Here is a 22,049-nt window from a genome sequence, read left to right as displayed (position 1 = left end):
TGCTAACCTCATGTACCTCAGAACTCAGTACTTAACTGCAATGACACAATACTGCATCAATTAGCACAGATTGCTTCAGCTAGGCGCTTGCCACACTATGTACTCTATTCCTCAATCCCTATTTACCAACAGAAAGGTAAAACTTTAAGTTTACGATGTCAATAACCAATTAACACCAGATTTTCTCAGCAGGCCTGCTGTGGCACTTTGTATACAGCCATTAACGCAAGCCTCTAAAGCTAATCTGGCTAGCAGATAGCCCAGCCCCCCCCCCCCTGTAACAAGGCTAATTGCAGGGACGTTAACTCTGGGTGCCTTCGGCTCATTTGTCAGCGGTGGGAGCAGACTGGGTTTGGGTTCTGTGGGTGCCTCGCGGAGAGGATAATGACCCAACTGAGGTTTGTTTTCTTCAGCTCTATGCTAGGTCCATTATCTAGGAGCTCATTTATATGTTTCTGCTTTTTTTTTGTCTTTTACACATTAGTTAGAGGTAGACCGCAAAGTGAGGATTAAATTCTTATGGCAACGTTGGTTTCTATTGGCTCATTGGTGATGGTTTGTCGTTATTGTTTTGTTTGTGTATTATTAAGTCTCTCACCTCATACTCATTGAAGTTGACGTCACCAAACTGTCCTCTCTGAAGACGATGCACAAGGTCAACCTGTTCATCCGAGAGACGAATATCTGAGCCTGTTGTTTTATCATGTACAGTGCGCCTGTAGAGATGGAGAAAAACATGAATTAATCGAAAGAAATAAGAGCCGACAGATTCTCAGGAGTGAGCAAATAAAGTCCGTCACGTCCAGTCCTCATCGTTAATGACTAGCATCACTCTTAGAGCAGTGACAGTGTTCCATTCTCCCTACCAGTAATCAGGGTTCTCCATCTTGTCCAGGAACTCATCCAGCTCGTCCTTGTTTCGGATGGGTTTGAAGATCTTCTTGCCGTCCAGGTCATAGCCAATGTGCGGGTAGTCCTTGTACCACTCCATGGGGATGTTACCAACAGTATTGCGGATATCCTGTGGAGTACGAAGACAGAAGAGAGACATTAACACTTAACAGGCCTTGGGAAGGTTGTGAGAACTAGGGTGTCCTTTAAGCTTTGGAAAGTATTTCTCACAGTCAAGGATCAATGTGTACAGCAAAGAATATTAAGGTGTTAATTAAACTCAATGGAAACCTATAAATGATTCACAAAGTAACAGCAGAATGTATTAAATCTTTCAGGGTGCTGCTTGCAAATGAAACCCATGGCCTTGGTGTTGTAGGACTCAATCGCACGGGTAGTATGACGTGTGGCTCTTTTGATGTGTCATTCATAGGCACAGACACACTTAAATACAAAATGGCATTCACACACACTTCCCAAAACCCTGATCTCACTCACACACACACACACACACACACACACACACACACACACTTTCTCTTATTCTCAGACGCAGTATTGCAGACACACACACACACACACACACACACACACACACACACACACACACACACACGGCACACCAGACACACGCACGCACAGGCTGGTGGTCCTCATTTCCGTCAGACGTTTTGTCTGAGCCGCAACGTGCTCTCACACTCATCATTCTCCACTTCTGCTCCTTCCTCTCTGTGCTCGTGTCGCTGCATGGATTAAGCCCCACAGCCCTCCCCAAATACACAGGTGCACCCTGGGTGAGAAACCCGCAGTGGTGCTTAAGGCGGAAAAGTGGAGGGAAGCGGGCAAACAACCCCACTCCTCTGCCTGCAGCCATTCCACTCAGTCAGTCGCTACACTGTGCTATGATACCATTATACAGCCTCGGCAGCTATTAAAACAAACGGACACAGCGCTTGGTCTGAAAATAGAGATTTCTTTGTCTGAGAAACAAGGCAGAGACATACACACATAAACCCTCTCTCCTTCTCTCTCGCTCTCTCTCTCTCTCTCTCACCCACACTCACACAGACACACAGACACACACACACTTACACTTACACACATACTAGACAGCTGAAAGTTCTCAGAGGTTGTGGTGTTGCTCTTTAAAGTGGGAGCCTGCACCTGTGAGTGATTTCAATAAAAACACCCCTACCATATCCAATTAGGAAAGAGTGGGCAGCCCAGTCACGCTTTTTCTCACAGCCCCAGCCAGCTGGAGGAACCCCTCCCTCAGGGCACCCGTCTTCAAAGCCTTCCCCGCCTCGCAACGCGCCGGGCGATAGGCTACCGGCTCGGGCCCTTGTTGTTTTCCTTCTCGGCTTTCTGGAAGGCAATTGGTCGGACAAGCCGCAACAAGGACTTTGATTGGCCGTTTCTTAATTAGCCTTTTGAAATGCTTCACCATGTTGCTTGGTGTAATTCTGTGATGTAATGTCTAGCGAGAGAATACGGTGCTACATCTTGTGAAGGGAAATCCAAACTTTTTTTTTGCCATCCGTTGAGGTGTTAGTCCACTCTGGTTGTCTGGAAGCAGGTTTTAAAAAAAGGAAAACCACCAAAAGCAAAAAAGAAAGAGGCCTAATGTGATATTTCCTGAAACACAACCCAACCTACAACCAGAGGAAAGAAAGGACGTAAAAAAAGACAGACGTACAGATGTTTGGGTGACCTTTCAAAAGGTTGCAATAACAAGATCCTCTGAGGAGAGTGTGGCAAATCCCCTTTAACATACACCATCATTAATCTTCTGAGGATAATACACATCTACACAAACACGCTTCTGTGCAGGCCATACTGTACAGTACTTGGTAGCACAAACCAAGTATGTAACTGTCATCCACTGAACAGTATTTGGTCTGGGCTGCATTAGGCTGGAGATGGAGTTAGGCTGCAGATGATGACACCCACCTGCCAGTGACCCAGACGCACATCAGGCCTGGCTGTGACTGACTGAATGCCTCCCAGGCTGGGCCCGTGTCCGTGGAGGATAGCAGACCCCAGACCAGAGACAAATGTTACTTTTCACCAGCTCCAGGAATCACATGGACTTCTGGGCATGGAGTCTTGTCGGCGTCTGCCTGGGCTCGGGTTACACCCTCCGAAAGGCGCCTCGGCCCCCTGCCTCTCCTCCTATGGCTCAAAGGGAGCCTTCTAAGAAGACCGAATGCTACTCGGTGGAACAGGGAAATTTGAGAAAAGATACCGTGTGCACAAGACGTATATACAGTCAAGCGTTTATGATTCTTTCTCTCTTTTCGCCCGTCTCCATTCTCAAATTACTCATAGAACGTTCCGGCGTCAGTGGCTCTGCTCCATCAGTGCCTCCATTACCTGGCAACTGAAATAAATCCTAAAGACCGGCGAGGACAGCTCGGCTGGACGCTGCCAGGGAACGTCTCGTCGAGAGCCGGGACGGCGTTTGACAGCTGAGAAAGAGCAGCCTTAAGGCTCAGACAAAAGATGGTCTATATCACAAATCTCAATTTGGGTCTGAAAAGTAGCAGCCTGTAAAGCATATTAAATGGAGCATGTAGAGAATGGAGAGAAGAAAGTCAGCTTGGGGAGAAAAGAAAAAAAATCCTGAAGGACTTTCCCGTTTGGAGAAGGGGGGGGGGGGGACATTTCCCTGCTGCCAGAGTTTGACACATGACAGAGGCCAGTTGGGTTGGTGGTGGGCAGTGGTGCCGTCTGTGATGTCCTTCTCCACCCCAGCTGGACAGTCTGTCTAGGGCAGAGGTGGCAGAGGGGACACGTGAGGGAAAGATGGAGGAAAGGAGGGAGGGAGGAGGTTAGGGGAAAAAAAAAGAGCAAAAAAGAGAGAGGGAGAGGATCGGTGCAGGGGAGTCATGCACACGCAGATCCGTGCACCTGCTTTCAATTCCGCAGCTAAACAGAGACTTTATTAAGTGTCAGTCAGGCAGCTGCAGTCGGGCTGGGGCAAAGAGATGTGGAGGGAGAAATGAGCCATTAAGGGCTGGACTGGACAGGGGGGGAGAGAAAGAGAGAGAGAGAGAGAGAGAGAGAGAGAGAGAGAGAGAGAGAGAGAGAGAGAGAGAAAAAGATAGAGAGGGAAAGGGGAGAGAGAGAGAGAGAGAGAGAGAGAGAGAGAGAGAAAAAGGAAATGCCCCTTGATGTCTGCTCTTCAGCACACAAGTTCTTATCAGGTTGCCGTCTCTGCTGTCTGAGCCAAAAGGGTGAGATGAACTGAAGAGTGACTGGGATGACACTCTTAACCAAAGCCAGCAGCCAAAGGCTGTAGGAGGGCTTGACTGAAGACAGCCTAGCTGGTGGTCTGGGCAAAAGGGGAAGAGGGGTGGGGGGGTCAGGGCAGCGGCACCGGGTGGGGTGGAACCAGAGGAGCGCTTTACGACGATCCTACTTGGACGCTTACAGGGTGAAAACGAGTCTCTTTACGGGGCGACATCAAACAGACAGCAGGGCAGCGGGCGGACGAGCTCTCCCTGGTTCTCACAGATCTCCGGGGACGGCGCAACCTGACCCCCCACATTCTCACTGGGGGCTTCCCATAAAGAGGGGCCAGTGAAGGCCTGGGGAGGTGGGAGAAGGGCCACACCAGGAGCAAGAGAGGCCCCAAATTACAGGGAACATCAGCCCTCTCCCACCCACAGACACTTCATCCAATCAGTCACCAAGCCGTCAGCAGCACTCCCAAACCAATAAATATAAATTATAAAGGACAGACACATGTTTGGGGAGGATTAGACTTTAAATGTTTAAAGGCTGCTCTTAGGCCGTGGTGTTTAACCTCCCGACACTTTTGCGCTGGCAGTTATCAAACAGCGATGTGGAATAAAAGTTTGATGAAATTTAAAGAAAAAAAAATACAGAAAAGAAACGCACTGTAATTAGGTGGAGGGAACGTGTCAGGCAGCCAAGCCCAGAGGGAAGCGAGGGCCTGAGGCCAGAGTTCATAGAGGCGGAACCCGTCTGGTCTTGCCGGGGTATTATTGGCGCGAAGTGGCCCTGGCACGTCAGTGGTGCGGTGGCACTACAATGGCAGGCCCATCCATCAAAACAGCTGCCGAGCCCTCAGAAAACCCCCAAGCCAAACAAACACAGAGAGCGGTGGCGCTTTGCAGTGAAAAAAAAAAGAAGAGAGAGAGGGAAAAGAAAAATCAGTAGGAACCACAGCGTGAATGCCGGTCTGCTCAGCACTCTGTAGCATTTTGAGCAGAGGAGGAGGAGGAGGGCATGGATTAAAAAGGATGCCGCTGTCAAGAGCAGCTGCGGCGGCGGGCAAAAAGGAAAACCCTCGGCGAAAGTCCTGCCTCCTCGCTTGCGCCGTCGGGGAGTGTGGCTCACATTTTCCGCTCCTCTGCACCGCTGACCTCTTCCCTAGGAGCGCCCGGATTCCTTGGCTCTGGGAATATTGGGAGGATTGCAGCATGGAATTTCTGCAGAAGCGTGACTTCATCCCTTTCGGTCACAAATAATATAAAAAAATAAATAGGAAAAGTGTATGTAAACAGAGATAGAGAACTCATAGCGCATATCTCCCTTCAGGTGGGCCTCCCAGATGGTGCAAGTGGGAGGAAACTCGACAAGAAGGGATTCTAGAGACACTGTGGTGAATGCTGATGTCAATTCTAGCCATGCTAAATTTGATTATGGATGGAAACCAGCACTAAGCTCAGCAGGAAGATACTTGGTATGTCCAAGGCTGAGAGAGAGAGAGAGAGAGAGAGAGAGAGAGAGAGAGAGAGAGAGAGAGAGAGAGAGAGAGAGAGAGAGAGAGAGAGAGAGAGAGGGAGAGAGAGAGAGAGAGAGACGCACACACAGTCGGAGAAGGAGGGGATGACGAACACAACCTGACGGAGGAATTTCTCTCAATCAAGCGAGTCCATAACCCAAGGTGTTTGGAGACGTGAGGTGAACTGGAGCCATCTCAAATCCACGGGTGCTGTGTTCCAATTGAGAAAATATTACACACGGACATCTGCACACCATTTGCTTCTGTTTTGCTCCCAAGAAATACATGGCAACTGATGGAGTAAATACATAATAAGGAGGTGATATTCAAGAGAGGCTACTCCTGAAAAATGGATAGTTCCATTTATTTTCGAAAAAAGAATCACAAAAGTCCAGCAAGAAAAAGAAAAACATTGGGAGGGAGGGATGTCTAGACGATAAACACAAGCACATTTGGTTTGCATCTGACATGACAACTTAATGAGGCATTGACATTTTCCCGTGGGGTACTACACAGTTAAAGGAGATGAATTTGTGATTGAGATAAAGACTACTGGTGCATCTAACATTTCTTCTTAACATTCCTGACAGGATCCCAGAGTTTTCTTTCCCTTGTCTGACAGACAGGAGTTACATCACATATGTACCCATCATTCCCTGTGAGAGAGCGAGAGAGAAAGACAGAGAGAGAGAAACTCCATATTGCTCACAACTACTTATTTAAATACGGGACTATAACCTGAGTATGTCTAGACAGCGGGAATAGCAGACTGCCTCATTGCTACCAAATGCATCAAAGTGTTCAAATGAGGGTTCAAACGCCTGCTTTCCATTGGACTGGTCCAAGCCACAGTGAAGAGACAAAACCAATATGAACACAGCTTCCACAGAGTAAACAGAATAATGACGTACGCCGCTGATTTTTTTTTTTTAATGACCAGCCTCGGATTAAGAGTGTTCCAGTACGTTTATGCCCTTTAAAAAAAAAAAAAAGAAGTGCCACATTAGGTGGCAACGACTTAAAGCAGGAGCAAGTCAATGAGGTTTCTACCTCTTAAGACTTTCTTTGCCATATGTTTGCACTTTATGGATGACGCTGTCCTATTCCTTTGGTTCCTAGAGCTGGGCTTGCTCAACATTGTGAAGCACCGTTTCATTGATTCAACCTTCAGACAATGACTCAGTATGACTCGTACATCAAGGACAGCGAGTTTTTGATTGTACAAATCTGACTCTGCAGAGAGATGCTCGTCGGTGGTGACTTAGACCAGGCAGTCAAACCACCATTAGGAGGCCTAGAACGTCTCCTCTTCTTTTCTGCTCTCCTTCTCTGTCTCTTCTCTTTTCAAACACACCTCCTTCACCCCCCTGCCAATGTGCAGTCACTTGGGAGCACTACCGTGGAAGTTGTTTTTGGACCAGAAGCCACATGCCTGGAAGTGTAGCATTCCCAGCTCAGTGGCTGAATACTGGAAGTGGAAACGACACACACACACACAGACACACACACAGACACACGCACACAACTTCTCGAAAATAGTTTTCCTGAAAACATCCAGAGCACTGCACTGGCTACAAGAAAACTGGCAGACAATTTTAGACGGCATAGTCATGTCCTGGCCCTTTTTTTTCAGCATTCAGCCTACTCATTGCCCATTAAGTCAATTACCCTGGGGGCATGCCCAGTTCCTTCTCAAAAAAAAAAAAAAACATTAACTGGGCAAGCACTTGTTGTTCCTTCATCGTCGTAATGACCAGGATGCCCATGAGAATGAAGGAATGGACGGTTGGATGGAGGCTGGAAGTAAGGGAGTTTCGTGTAGAGTGTGGAGCGGATTAGGCGCATCTTTACCCATTCACACCATCTCCACTTTTCCACAGCAGGTATTCTCATAACGGACCCTCCATGGCCGAGCCTCCGTGGACCGCTCTGTCTTCAAAGACATGCACAGGGGACGAACACGGGTTATGTCTGAACATCCTGTCCCACGCTGTTCTGACACAACAGGTCGAAATGACATATGAATCGATGGGGAAATCCTACGACACATGTTTACCCTTTATTGGCAGAATTATTATTAATCTTTTGCTTTGAAAGGACAGTCGGTAGACATTTCAAGTCGCATGAAGCCACAGGACATCGAACATCACCAAAGTATGACTGATGCACTAAGAGCTTAGCCTTTCGTATGACAGTTTGTCAAAGTCAGTTGGCACAGCGCATTAACACGTTGGGAGATCCAGAGGGGAAAGGGAAACCTTTATGAAAAGCAGAAGCATCAGGAGCGGGCGCCTGATAATGCCTTAAACAGCTGAGGGGGGGATGGGGTAGAGGGAGAAAGAGGGCTTGCGGATGTGGCATTTTGTCTGCAGCTTTTGTGGTCCAAGTCCTTGGTCCCAGCACAAGCACAGAGGTCTATTAGCAGGTGTGTTTGATATTTCAGACATTTATGGATGTGTCTGAGCGGCCCTGGAGATCCCTACGATGTAGGAGGAGAAAAGGAAGAGAGGGGTGCTATAATGGCAGTATCGAAGGGTTTAGCATTACCACACCTGTACACGACAGAGACTGGGGAACACATCTGTTAGTGTGGCCATGTCGCAGAAGCGAAAGCCGGGGAGATCCCTTGGGAAACAGGACCGCCTTCACCTGCCCATTACTGTTACTTTGGATCACAGTGGCCACCAGATCCAGCCAACAGATGGTAATAAATAAATAAATCTGGCGCAGGGCGGGAACCAGACAGCGGCATTCAAATGTGACCAAGGGAGGGATTTTCATGGCCGAGACTTCAAAAGAGCAACAGTTGTGTAAAGGTATTAAAACTGAGGGGCTTGTTAGAGTCTTCTGTTAACAGCTGGGGAGGGAAGCTCAGCGTGTCTGTGGGGTTGCACGAGTGAGTCCTCCCTGGGAGCTCCCCTCTGACCCCCTGAGCGCTGATATCAGTAAACTCATCCGGGTCGGCATGCACACACGCAAGCAAGCAGCAGACCCGATTGCACATCATGAAATGCTTGGGGCTTGAAGCGAAGCGATGGAAAACCACCACATTTCTGCTCATTTTGTTTTCCATGACTGAAACACAACTTTTACATTTTTATTGGTAGGAGGATTTTCTTAAAAAAATTTTTTTTTTTTATGGGACCAGTAAAAGAGGGACATGATTGCATGACTTCATCATCTTCCGGCCACCCAGTTACTTTTGTTGGGTGCTGACGTTTTACTGAACCCTGACAAGGGGCTTGTAAGAGACAGAATTGACCAGTATCCTAGAAAGTGTCGGACCCTAATCAACGTCTAGACACATCCAGAGTGTCCCTGTTAAGACGCGGTATGGATGGATCTCATGACACCATATGTGACTAAACTTGCATGACTACATCCATGTAAAATCCACTCAAGGGTGGATGAGAGATGGACGAAACAACATTTCTAAGTGCACATCTACAAAGAGGCCTTTGCTCGGAGTATGATCATGTGCTGTATAAGCGATACGACAACACATGACTGCATGTGGTCTTTAAGTGCATATGGGAGCCTCGAGTATTAAGTGCTTATTCCTAATGATTTATGAATGCTCCTGACATGGCGTATTTATTTTCCGTTTGCAAAAAACTGGTTCAATTGTGGTGGCAGAGTGGCAGAGCTTGGCAAGGGGAGCTTGCTTTCCCTGCGCAGAGAGGGGCGGGTTGATGGGCTTTTTACCTCAGCGGGCACCATTCTGAGGTCTGCTGTAAGAGGGGGGGGGGGGGGGTATTTATTAAGCCCATTGCATACAGAACTGGGCATCTGAGTGGCATGACATGCCATCTGCAGACACAGCAGACCCTGAGCCTCAGCAGCCGCAAGTGTAGCTTTGCATTTCCCCCTAATGGGATCATTTATAATCCAAGTAATCTTTACCCCTCCGTGGAATCCAGCCACCTCTCCCCACTTTCCACTCAGCGGGTCCAAGCAGGGTGATGCGCCTGTTGCAAGAATGCATGCGAATGTGTGGCTGCCTTAGGAGACTGTGTGTGTGTGTGTGTGTGTGTGTCCAAAAGCACGCGCCTGTGTGGGTTTTCGTGAGTGGCAGCAGCACGCATCCCATAAGCGATGCCGCTAACAGCCACCGCTAACAGGCTGGTGGAAAAATCCAATTGGAAAATTACTGTGGTAAAATGTCCAAAACCAAGTATCCTGCATGAATATTATAAGAAAATAAGCGGGGGCTGTAGAAACACTCTGGTGCAAAGATTTTCACAATCGCTGCTTCATCATGCCTGTACTTTGCCCAGTGCACTACATTCAGTGGTAAAAATCCATATTTTTGTCAGGAGCTTAATGTCTGAACAATACTGAGCACATCCTCCTAAAACTGGACGACAATAAATCACGTATTGCAAAATATGCACAAGTGTGTATGCATGACATGTTAAAGTAGTCGCCAGGTCAATATAATTTACTGTCCCTTTAAAGTCCATGAAGGGTTGGACAATTAACAAGTTGACAGTGCATAGCCAGATGAGAGGTCAAAAACGAGCGCTTCTCTCTCTTCTAACGCATGGAACAAACGCACCAAGAAGCCATATTTCTCTGCCTCTCTTTGTATTTCCAGTCTGTTTATATGCTTAATGCTCTGTAAATGCACCCGAGAGAAAACACGCTGTAAAAACGGAAAAAAGCGGGTAAAAGAGCACACGTTTTAACAACGGAAAACTCGGAGCAAGAGCAATTTCAAATGAGAACAAAAGGCGAACATAATTGTATTCCACCACCCCCCTTTCTTAACTCCCCCCCCCCCCCCCCCCCCCCCTGCTGTAACCTCCAGATCTCCCCTCCCATTCTTGAGCGAATTAATTGAAGTCATCATTGTGGTGACCCTAACAGGTTCTTTCTTTCGCTTTCTCTCTCTGCTTCTCCCTCTCTTTCATTCCGGGCTCCCAGGCGGGGCTGCAGCTGCGTTGCGTCTGTGTTGCATTAGGGGACCGGCAGCGAGCGCACGGCTGAAAGCGATACAGGGTTCTTGCCTTCCCTCAGGCCTGTCCAGACAGCAACACCCCCCCACCACCCTCCCACAACCCCCACCCCAGCCACAGCCCACGCACACATCACCGAATGGACCGGACAGCCAGCCAGCTCACTAATAGCCCTCTCAAACAACATGCCACAGCCAGGCATTGGTGTGGTGTGTGTGTGTGTGTGTGTGTGTGATGGGTGGGCATGAGGATCCTTAACTCCTGACTATTCTAGCCAGTGACAGCCCCCCCCCCCCCTCCCCCAAAAACATAAATAAATAAATTAAATAATGCTAGAATAAGACAAGAAAGAGTGAAGGAGGCCGTTAGTGACCGTCCAGAGAGGAGAAAGTACTTTCCACAGATGGGTGACTGGATTGGATGTCGCACTACGACGCAGGAAGTTGAAAGGGGGTTAATGTCGGTCAGATGGCAGACTGAAGTGCTCGTCTGAAGGGGAAGGGGTGGTTGGGGAGGGTAGAAGTGGTGGTGGTGGTGGGGACTCTGTGACAAGGAGATAACAAGCATCGTCATCTGTTAGTCCCGACATCGGCGCTTCTAAGGGCAGCAAAACATTCCATCTGAGGACAGTTTGGTCTCTGAGCCCTAATGAACCTGGCTGGATTACCTGCCCATGCCACTTCTGATAAACGGACTGCTGCCAGAGGAGCTACAGTAATTGAGAGATATGTACTGTAAACAGCCATATCCTGCTACATGCTTATTTTATAGCCCACAGCAATACTGTTGAGTACACAGGGGAAATAATGATTTTCCTAAAAGTTATTTCTGTAGATTAACATTATGCTATGAATGGTCATAAAAGACTCTACTTCAGGGAAATAGACAAAGCTCACCAAAGATAAATTCTTCACTATAGCGAACTTTGTCAGTTTAATAGAACTATTGAGCGGGAGATGGGATTCTAATAATATATTTAATCTACTTCTGTTTTTGTAGCTTTTGACCGCAGTCCATAGTGATGATCACATTAAGAGTTTGAGTTCGAATTTAAATACAGACTAAGGTAAAACCATGCATTAAGGAAGATGGAACCAAATCAAAACAAAGTAAGGTAAGAGAATAGGACCTTTGCACAGCAGTGAATCTTAATCTTAACAAAATAAAACCAATATTTCAAAATCACAGCAACTGATATCTCAGAGCCTGCTTAGGGACGCACTCAGACCACTGCCTGGGAAAGCAATTCTATTTCAAATTTGGTTTCATAAGGAAATAAAAAATCAGACAACTTTAGATTTAGTTCCAATTCTTCACAAAAAACAGGAAAAAGTCTGCACGATAATCATATATGTTTCAACATAAGGAAAACATTATTTTACTACTATTGAATTTAAAACTTCACTTGTGATTTACTGCTGCTAGTAAACTAACTCATTCCGCATTCCTTTTTATTAAAATTTAAATTAAGGACTGCACTCCCACCCGCAGAAATATCAATTTCGTTCGTTTGCACTACAGAGGGCTGCAGGCAATAGAAATGTATTTCAATCAATTAAGCCTCTGAACACAGCAGCCTCTTTTAAATCTAGACACCATTGAGTCACAATTCTTGCACTGTAAAAAGAATTAATGCTGAAATGAGCAACTGTTAACGTCTGACACAAGTACTTTGAAGATAGCAGGGAAAATGGTAAAAAAAAAAATGACAAACCATTTTCTTTAAAAATCTTGGATTCTTTCAAATCTATGTCATAAATAAGGAAAATAATGAAAAAAGGGCGACTTCATAAAGGTATGAAAAACCATAGCCTGATACTAGTGGGGGAACTGAGCTGCATGCTAGGAGCCAGAAACTCAAACTCCCATGGTGCAGATGATGAGTGTGGACAGTAATGGGGATCTCTCGTGCCTTCTGGGAAATGAGGTACCCTGCCTGGCCTGACCCGGCACACCCCTCAGATCATTCATTACTCTGAGCCATGAGGGAGTGAGTGAGTGAAGTTGGGGGGAGGGGGAACACACATTAACATGAATTTACTGCAACCCCTGAAACAGGGTGACTTCGGTTGTCTGGATTTTTTTTTATTTTTATTAACGTCATCATCCTACTTATCATCATTTGAGTGCATTTCAGGCCATCGTTTGTGCATAAAATGTGCAAGATGAATTTGAGCGGACCGCATCATTAAGAAAAAAATCCTGACCAGCTTTGACCGTATGTCAAAAATTGACTTATAAGAGCACAGTTGGGGAGATGACAGCATTTACATTAGGATTTTTTTTTTCCTTCTGGGAACGGGTATTTCTAATCAGCGACCGGAGATGATATGATGTTTGTGTCCTGCTTTGAAGAGGACATTTTTCCCTACAGGAATATAACGATTGTCCAGACAGCACCCATGGGAAATGTGGTTTATTTTGGTGCAGCTGAACCCAAGTAGGCACAGGTTTCTGAGGCTTTTTTTCTACCTTTAAAAGGATGACCTAAGAACATTTTACGAGCTCTAAAGCTCGAGCTGAACTCCAAGCACAGGAAGCAAATGAGAAATTTCATGCTGGATGAATAATATGTTTAATGCCTGCTCGCCTTCAGACGAGATGAGCATATATTTCTCAGATCACAGAAGGTAGGGGACCTTCTCTGGAGGGATTCCAAACATTAACAGTTGGCTTTAATGGAGGTAAAACCACTCTTAGAATGGTGGAAAAAGAAAAGGCAGACAGTATTTCAACATGTTATAAAGCATACATCCATCTTATTTTGTATAAACCCGACCATTGTCTTCAGAGCGCCCCGGCCATTCATCTTTCATGGCACGGGGGTGATTCAGTGAGCAACAGGTGTGCTACCTGAGTTATGGTCCCGCTGGATAATATTTTGTTTCTTTTCGCTTAGAACAGCATGACTAAAACGATCCAGTCAGAGTTAATGGCAGAACACGCAAGTGAGAGACGACTCACTCGTTTCCTCACACAGTGCTGTCCATCACGTTACAGAATGGGCAAATGCCATGGTGGGAAAGGGGAAGAATAAAAAAGAAAAACTTTAAAATCCACAAGAGCGCATTCAACTGAGATGGAAGTTGGGGGGTTCTAGGGGAAGGTAGTTGGAACCAAATGATGCATTACAACTCCTTAACACATCTGTCTTTTTGCGATTGCTTTCTTGACAGGTTAGGGGGTTCTGGGTATGGAGGCGACAGAGGGGGTGGGGGGAAGGAAAAAAAAAAAAGTTCCCACTTTAAGCCATTGATATTTAATCCCTCATGAACTCTGCTGGGCTTTTACGCCGTCTTTTATGGGGCTCTTACGGGGCACCCAGGGGCGTGAGTGTGTCCCTCTCAGGCAAGATCGGTCACTAATCAGTACCCTGAGAAACAACAGAAAAGCCCCTCGTCACCTCTACCCATCAGACAACTTTCTCTTCCCTCACCTTTTTTTCGTTTTCAAGTGCCCCGGGGGTTAAGGGCAGGATTCTGTTGTAGCCGGACAGATCCACACATCTCCATGCCTGCCTGGCACACACAGCCAGCTGTGGGATTTGCATGCGGTGTTAAGAGAGAGATGAGAAGAGAGGGCGACACAGAGTGAAAAGAGAAGAGGGAGGGAGGGAGGGAGGGAGGGAGGTAGCCCCAGACACTCCCACAAGCTATAAAACCCAACCATACTGAAACACTCAGACAGAAACCACACGTGGATCTGTGCTCTGAGGGAGGGAAAGAGAGAGAGAGAGAGAAAGAAAGAGAAGAGGAGTGGGAAGGCGGACGTGGACGTGAGCCGGAGAGGGGACACGCCAGAGAGGACTGGAGCAACGAAGAGAGATCTACAAACAGCTGGAAGAGAGCAGGAAAACCACGCAGATCTGAAAGTAGGACCAGCCTTCAGAAGAAAGTCTGTATTGTTTTTAAACTGAGCACAGAAAGAGAATAAAGTCCACGTGGGACTCTGAAGACAGAGCCATGCCGCAGTGGAGTTGGCTTAAGACACAGGACTAGGCTGGGACAGTGGCTCAACTTCTGTTTGAGCGGTGAGTTCATCCCTTCCATACGAATCTATGCATGCGTGAGAAACGCAACCAACTGCAGAGGTACTACCAGTCAGTGACAATAACACTCAGATACGAGTAGAGGAGTTGAAGATGTCTTTTGCCATGGTGCGTCCAGCACCCAGTCGATACCTGTACTCAGAGATCTCCATGATGTCCGAGGATGAGGAGAATGGCAGCGAGAGCTCGGGCTCGGACGACCGCTCCTTCCGCCTGGACACCTCAGGCTACGAGATCAAGGTGGGCACCCGCAAGCGCAAGCCTGGTGGAGGGACCGGAGGTGGCGCGAACGGAGGCGGGCGACTCGGGTTGGAACCTCCACCTATGGCATCGGGGGTCCAACCGCCGCGAAACGCGGCGAACGCCCGGGAGAGGGACCGCACCAACAGTGTCAACACGGCCTTTACCGCCCTCCGTACCCTCATCCCCACTGAGCCAGCCGACCGCAAGCTGTCCAAGATTGAGACACTTCGGCTGGCCTCCAGCTACATCTCCCACTTGGGCAACGTGCTGCTGGTCGGGGAGACTTGTGGGGACGGTCAGCCCTGTCACAGTGGAGGCCCCTCAGCTAACTCCTACTACCACCACCATGGCTCACCCGCCCGTGACACAGAAAATTCTCAGCCCAAACAGATCTGCACCTTCTGCCTCAGCACCCAGAGAAAAATGGTGAGTAACCTGCCTGGATGATTTCAGTACCAAACAGACCTGGTCGGTGTGGATTATGTTTTTCTTTATAGCAACTGACAGGGGGTATTCAGAAGCTTTCAGCACAAAATGAATGCCAAAAAAAAATAAAATAAGGAATACACTATCGTCTGAGTCTGAAAAAATAAATACATTTCCTCCATCTGCGGTCAAACAAAAAATACATAGAGGGTTAGAGATCCAGTGTCTTAAGTCTGAAACCAATACCAAGCCTCATAGCAAAAGTTTTACCCACACTCAAACTGTGCCTTTTACTATGTCTGCATTACTGTGCCCACCTCACCTGTCATCAAGGTCTTTATAGTGGATAACAGACTAAGTCTCTGGAGGAACCTGCATAAATACTGGGTGGTGTGAAGGGTCACGTCTTCAATGTGACATGCAGGGTCACAGGGTGGCAGAACACATTTCTGAACACTGAGCACTGCACAAGTGATGACAGGACAAGACCCATTTGGCTCTTACCAGACCAGCCGCTCAGCTGTGGGGTTAAGCCACCACAAGATTCCTTTACCGAGATAAACTCAGGCACCAAGGATCGTCTCATGTGTCGCTTTTTTATGTCTTAGTCTGTTCTCTTTTATGTGGTGTAGTATCCCTCCCATTACATTAAGGAGGTAACGAAACTGACTTAATGCAGACCAGCGGAAAGTATCACAACAACAGGCTGTCAGGAGGAATACAAACACGTCGTCCATCTCCCCTCCGTTCCCTCCTTGGAGTACACTACGGCTGACCTTAGCTCGTAAAGCCAACACCACGCCGCATTAAAAATAAGGCTGTAAATCATGTGACCGACCATGAGGAGCACAATAACACCAAAGCAGAACCAAAGAGAGCAGACTACTGTAATTTAAGCGGACGTCGCAAGGAGAGCCTTCAAACTTGAAATATTCCCTATGCTTGAGACAATTACAGTCAACTATGACATTGGAACATTTTTTGGTTAGGCATATCACCGCCACAATGTCCGTTCCTCAAAAAACTTGATGTTTGTCCAACACGACTTCATAGAGTAAGGCGAGGTGGGGGGGGTGGGGGTAGGGGGGGTTATAAAAACAAAACAATGGAACATCTTAAGTGTAAAAGGGCCTATTCAAACAAAAATTAGTACCTCATGGCTGATCCAATACCCGGTAATAAATACATTTATTTAATTCCATAACATTTTCAGAAAAAGAATCTGGATGCTCAGAAGCAGCAGAGGTCCAAGCGAAACACATAAATATGCAAATGCAACACTTGCGTACTCCAGACAGAAGAGCTCTGAATATTCAACGAACATATGTTGAACTCCCAGAAGCTCAAGACCATCAATCCAGGGCGATGTACACTCACATCCTGTGTTGTTCTAGGGATCTTCCTAGCACTCAAATTAATGACCCTGACAACCATAATACACTGCCTTCTCAAAACCAAGCCAACCAGGTAAATTATCAGCACAAGGGATGAGCGCATTATATTTATGGGAACGTTAAACCTCATGACAGTGCAAACAAGCCGTCGAAAAATGTATTATTACATCGCAGATAACAAAATCATCTGTGCATTTTGAATTATATGCGTAATGCTTCGGGTAACTACACTGTTAGTCTAAAAACATGTAGAAAAATCTGTTTCACAGGTACATCGCTTGATTAAAACGATAATAAAACTTTCAGGCCATTGCAGAACAGTATGCTTGTCTTTTGAGAAATGTCCAGTCATTATTATTAGACCATGGAAAAAAGTTGTTAAATTACACACCACCATTTTCCAGTATAAATTTTAAATAATATATTCAACTTAGGTGAACTCTATTCAGAGGGGACATAATCAGTTTGTTTTTCCTCACAAAAAAATTATACCAGAGAAAGTTGTTTGAATGGAAACAGAGACCCAGAAGTCACGATTAATAACAATGAAAAATAAAGTTAATGGACAACATTTGTCTGGCTGGAAGCAAGCCTGCTCTCTCCTCAGCAGTGGGCAGAACAAACCAGCAAATGAGATAATGGAGCTTTAAGTGTTTTATCCAGAATTAAGACCCTGTCTATAGGCTTTCTGTGCGGCTCCGAGATTTGAACCAGATTGGGTCGCTCTTTGTAGTGGAGTTTTAAGAGGCAAAACTGCTCACTCCAAACCACACGCCTCCTTCTCTACCCCTACTTAGGTCTTATTACGCCATGAAAAAGCACATCACCCTGCCAAGACCTATTTCTTTCCTGTTTCAACAGAAATAATCAATATTAATATTAAAACATAAATACAAAGGGAATACATTCGCGTACAGTATGTCTACTCTCTGAATATTGCCAAATTTAAAGTCCCCATTCTGACACAAAACAGATAGCCGTCTAGAAAATTGCCAGCAAACTAAAGACTGGCAATCTTAATTGCTCACAGGCACAGGCACAAGGAAACATTAGGTCAGGTACTTAAAATGACTGATGGATAGATGTGGGTGCCTGAAGTGAAAGATCTTATCGAAAAAAGAAAAAGAAAAGTGTTTTGTTTTTTTCACCATGCAAGCGATTTGATACATCTGGCACAGATTTGCTTAATTCTTGGACAGAGTGTAGTTCTTCCCCCCATTTTCGTGTGAGATACATCAGCACACACACACACACACACACACACACACACACACACACATACGTAGTCACATGCTGCATAATTTCTCCCTGGCCTTCAGAAGCAACTTCTTATTTCAGATGCCAATGAAACACAGGAAATCTAACCGTATAGAACACATAACTTAAAATACTGAATGGTCGTCACAAAACAAGTGTGCATTTCTCTCTTCCAAGCCCATCACACCCTACCCCCCTTCCTCCACTGACCAGTTGAAATGCACAGCCCATTAATAGAGAGCATTCCACTCTTCTTCCTCTCCCCCCCCCCCAGTAATGGCTCTAGCAGGTGAGGACAGGGCTTATGAAGGATGGCAGGGGGATTGCATAAGCGCACACACAGGGGGCAGGCGGGTCAGCATGCAAAACGGTCAGTACGTGCGCCGGGCCTAGTTTCGGAGCACCTGGGTGCACGTTATGGCGTTCCCCCAGTGCGGAGCTGATCACTGACGGACACGCAGAGGAGGAGCAGAAGCAGGTCCCCGAGCTGGAAGGCCCTTGCCTCCGTCGTGGCGGCAGCTTGCATTTTCTGTAATTATCCCAGAGTTCCCTCATTACCTCCAGATGGAAGTTATTAGAACGGTCCTTCCATCCAACGGGAGCCTATCAGCACGAACATGCAACACGTTACAAATTATAAGCTCTGCTTGCGGTTCTAACACTCTGGCGTGGAAAACAACTCTGACAACACTGCTTGAAAACACAGATCCTTAATGACAACACATTTTGGACTGTTAGCACTTGTGTCAAACTGAAAATCACCACATGTGTAAAGATTTCGACCCTGTGGGCTGGAGTCAGTCTCCTGCTCTATGCTTACAGGACTACAGGAAGCGGGTAGACATATGGCTGCACGGACAAAGCTGGTGAACTAATATCAATATTTCCTGCCAATTGCTTCTGGCTAATAGAGCATGCAAATGTTATTACACGTGATTAAGTCTGCACAGGGTTCCGTCATTAGGTGAAATATGTGGTGGAAAGGGAGACGTGCTTGCAGGAGTTTAGATGCGTTGAGGCGACCGGGGCTGCTTTTAATAAATCTGAGCAGACGTGTCATCGCAAACGGCTAGAGTTTCACGTCTGAAAAGTTCACACGCACACGCACACGCACACACACACACACACACACACACACACACACACACACACACACAGTGGGGGAAGACTGACAAGTCTCCTCATTGTAATCTTTCACCAATCTGCCAACATTACCTGTCAGACAGGGGTGAAACCAAATATTTGTCTTAAAAGTGAAGGCTCGGGTGCCAGTCACTGACAGGAAAAAAAAAAAAAAAGCTGACATGTCTTTCTGAAATGAAGACGCTAGCTGCTCTTTCAAAGTGAAAATAATGCAATTTCCTATATCATACAATTATGATATAACAATTTAGACATACTTTTTGTTGAAGAGCATACCAAAAGCTTTAAAACTAGGCATAAAAGTTAAACAAAGGGGGGATAGAAGAAAAAACCCATCTTTACAATGTGCTATACAGGATATGAAAAACAAATGCAGGCATAGTCTTTCTCGCCTGGCATAAGTGGTCCCTCGAGTGGTTTATTTGGTGACTTTAGAAGTGTCGGTGAATGAAATGAAAGGGGGTGCGGGGGCTGGAGTCCGTGTGACTGACTTCATCCTCTAAAGCCCTCTGTTTTGACTACGGGCTCCTCCTACGCCCGATGTGGATGTGGAGACGGTGGCATTCTTTCTCGCTCCCGTTCTCACCGAGGCAGAGTGAGAAATGGGAGCCTGGTGTGTGTGTGTGTGTGTGTGTGTGTGTGTGTGTGTGTGTGTGTGTGTGTGTGTACTGCCACACTGTAAGGTGAGCCCAGAAAAACACAGGTTGGTCTTTTCCCTAGTGTCCAGGGTTCTGTCTGAAGGGCAGACCAATATCAACCCTGTTTGGTTGATGACTGTCAATGCTGGTCAACTTGGATGAAAAGAGAGAGGATGCACACACGTGCACTCACTTTCACACACACACACACACACACACACACACACACACACACACACACCTTTACTTTAAACTGTGAAAATTATTGCTTAAAGGAAAAACAGACGAAATGTCATAGCTGCATGTTTAAAGTAAAATTATTTTCTAGCCACTGAACCTAATGCATAATCCATCCCCTGTGTTTCAGAGCAAAGACAGAGACAGAAAAACAGCCCTGAGAAGCTAATGGAGCCTTCGGCCGGAGTGAAGACCCCCTACGGCTAACCACAAACTTGACATTCTTATTGTGTATATATGCAAATATCAATTCATATTTAATATGTAAAAAAAAAAAAAAGGAATAAATGAAGAAAGAAAGACAGAAAAAGAGAAAAAGAAACGTTGGGCCTTAAGGACCAGTTTGCTGTGGACTTCATAGCAGTAACATATTCACAGTTAGTTATTTTGCCAGAGCACAGCGGTGGTGATTTTTGACGTCATCTCAAAAATGTCCTAATCTACGATGGGAGACTGCGTCACTACATCCACAAGAGAAGGTTCTACCAAAGGACACCTAACAATAAATAAATAAAAACGTACAAAAAGGTACGCTACCATGAACTTAAAAAAATGGACTTGGACTTGTGACTGACAATACTTTCATACAAACATGAAGGATGCTACAGCACATGAAAAGCAGAAATAAGAAAGGCCAGCTGACAGCTGGATCACAAACTTGAAATGGTGGACCAAACTGATAGCATCAAGGGGAAGGGAAGTTTGTAAATTTGTCTGACTTTGATTCTTAATTGTGTTTGTGCTTAAACCATGAACAATTAGGCTTAAGCCCACACTATCTAAAACTACAGACATAGTATTGAATGTGCTGTATAATATTTTGTATGAACTTGGTTTTAATAAAATATAAGATATAAATGAATAATGAAAGATTTGTCCTTTACATGTGTGTACAAATGTACTGACGGCATTATAATAGCAAAAATACTTTTAATAAATACTTCTTCAAGCAAGGAAAAAAACCAGCACCAGTTCATTATAGTGGCAATGCCAGGATCAACGCTGCACTGAACTCCAGATCGTGGCAGGTGTGGATCATACCAAAATAAATGTTTCCTATATATCATTTTTAGGGTTTATTTTGGCCCGTGAACCTGTCGTTGGAGCAGACTGAGGGAGCAATCGCTCTCACAGGCCCAGACTCTTGTCCCTCCCTGCGTGGCTACACCTTTAAAGAGCTATGACAACAGCGGGCTGCCCGATAAGGATCAGCCATCAGTCTTCCAAAAAACTTGAGCACATGCTCGTACACACGCACTTACTTGCACAGATGGTCATTTTCTCCGGGAAAACAGCGACGGGTCATAGACTTTTTCTCTTGATCACACGTTCCTTTTACAGTCAAACTGATGCAGCTGACTGGCAAGTTTAGCGTCATTAGGGCCTACAGTCATAGAGGCAGCCAATTTGTTGGCATAAAGACAAGATTTATGAAATTTAAAACTAGTCATGTACTTGTTTTCCTTCACGCTGCCATAGTCATGAATACCATTTGAGGTGTAAGGGCACTTCATAACGCCTGACCGAAGGTAAGTGTCATCTTTAGATGGACAGAGGGGGAGGATGAGAGGGGATAGAGGGATGAGCCGGTGGAGTGGCAGCTGAGCTACTTGCTTGGGGCCCTTAAAGGGCCAGCTTTGCGGAGCTGAGGTGCATTGCGTGGCGTGGCATGTTGTATCTCAATGCGTCGCAGCAGGGGAAGATGGGATCTGCAGGTCGAGATCTGGCTGCCTTTCCCCAGCCCCCAGACTGTCCCGTCTGGCTCTAGAGGAACCCTGCACACCTCTGGAATTCCATGCTCCGTCTCTAGTCCCGTGTTCACTCTTCCCTCCAAATTATAATGCGCGAAAATGTCCGGTCAAAGAAAGCACAAGAGTGGGGCCAAAAGACTGGTCCGTGGACCGTGACCTTTTAATCGCAAAAGCCCTCAAGTGCAAAGTAAGACTGAAGAAGATTCATTCACATTTCTAAACTTTGCTTTGGTTCGCACCACATCATTAAGACAGGGATAAACGCTTTTAATAACGCGCTTTCAAATACGATGATGCAGGTAACAAGCCA

General features: G+C 46.1%; 2 protein-coding genes across 2 annotated transcripts in view; one reads left to right on the top strand and one right to left on the bottom strand.

Annotated features, from left to right (window-relative positions):
- bop1 (BOP1 ribosomal biogenesis factor) overlaps positions 1 to 22,049 on the bottom strand; it is a 53,723-nt gene that overhangs the window by 15,152 nt on the left and 16,522 nt on the right. The window contains exons 4-5 of the mRNA XM_080836882.1: positions 867 to 1,021; positions 599 to 716 (exon numbers count right to left, since the gene is read on the bottom strand). Coding sequence (XP_080693008.1) covers positions 599 to 716; positions 867 to 1,021 — 273 coding nt within the window. The remainder of the gene's footprint in view (positions 1 to 598; positions 717 to 866; positions 1,022 to 22,049) is intronic.
- Positions 14,304 to 20,287, top strand: scxa (scleraxis bHLH transcription factor a). The gene is made up of 2 exons (XM_080837771.1): positions 14,304 to 15,319; positions 20,119 to 20,287. Exons 1-2 carry the CDS (start codon positions 14,744 to 14,746, stop codon positions 20,155 to 20,157), a joined length of 615 nt encoding a protein of 204 aa, XP_080693897.1. The 5' UTR covers positions 14,304 to 14,743; the 3' UTR covers positions 20,158 to 20,287.

This window comes from Sprattus sprattus (genome assembly GCF_963457725.1).
Source record: "Sprattus sprattus genome assembly, chromosome: 4".
Taxonomy (NCBI): domain Eukaryota; kingdom Metazoa; phylum Chordata; class Actinopteri; order Clupeiformes; family Clupeidae; genus Sprattus; species Sprattus sprattus.
The sequence above is the reverse complement of the archived record's forward strand: the minus strand, read 5'-3'. Positions and strand labels throughout refer to the sequence as shown.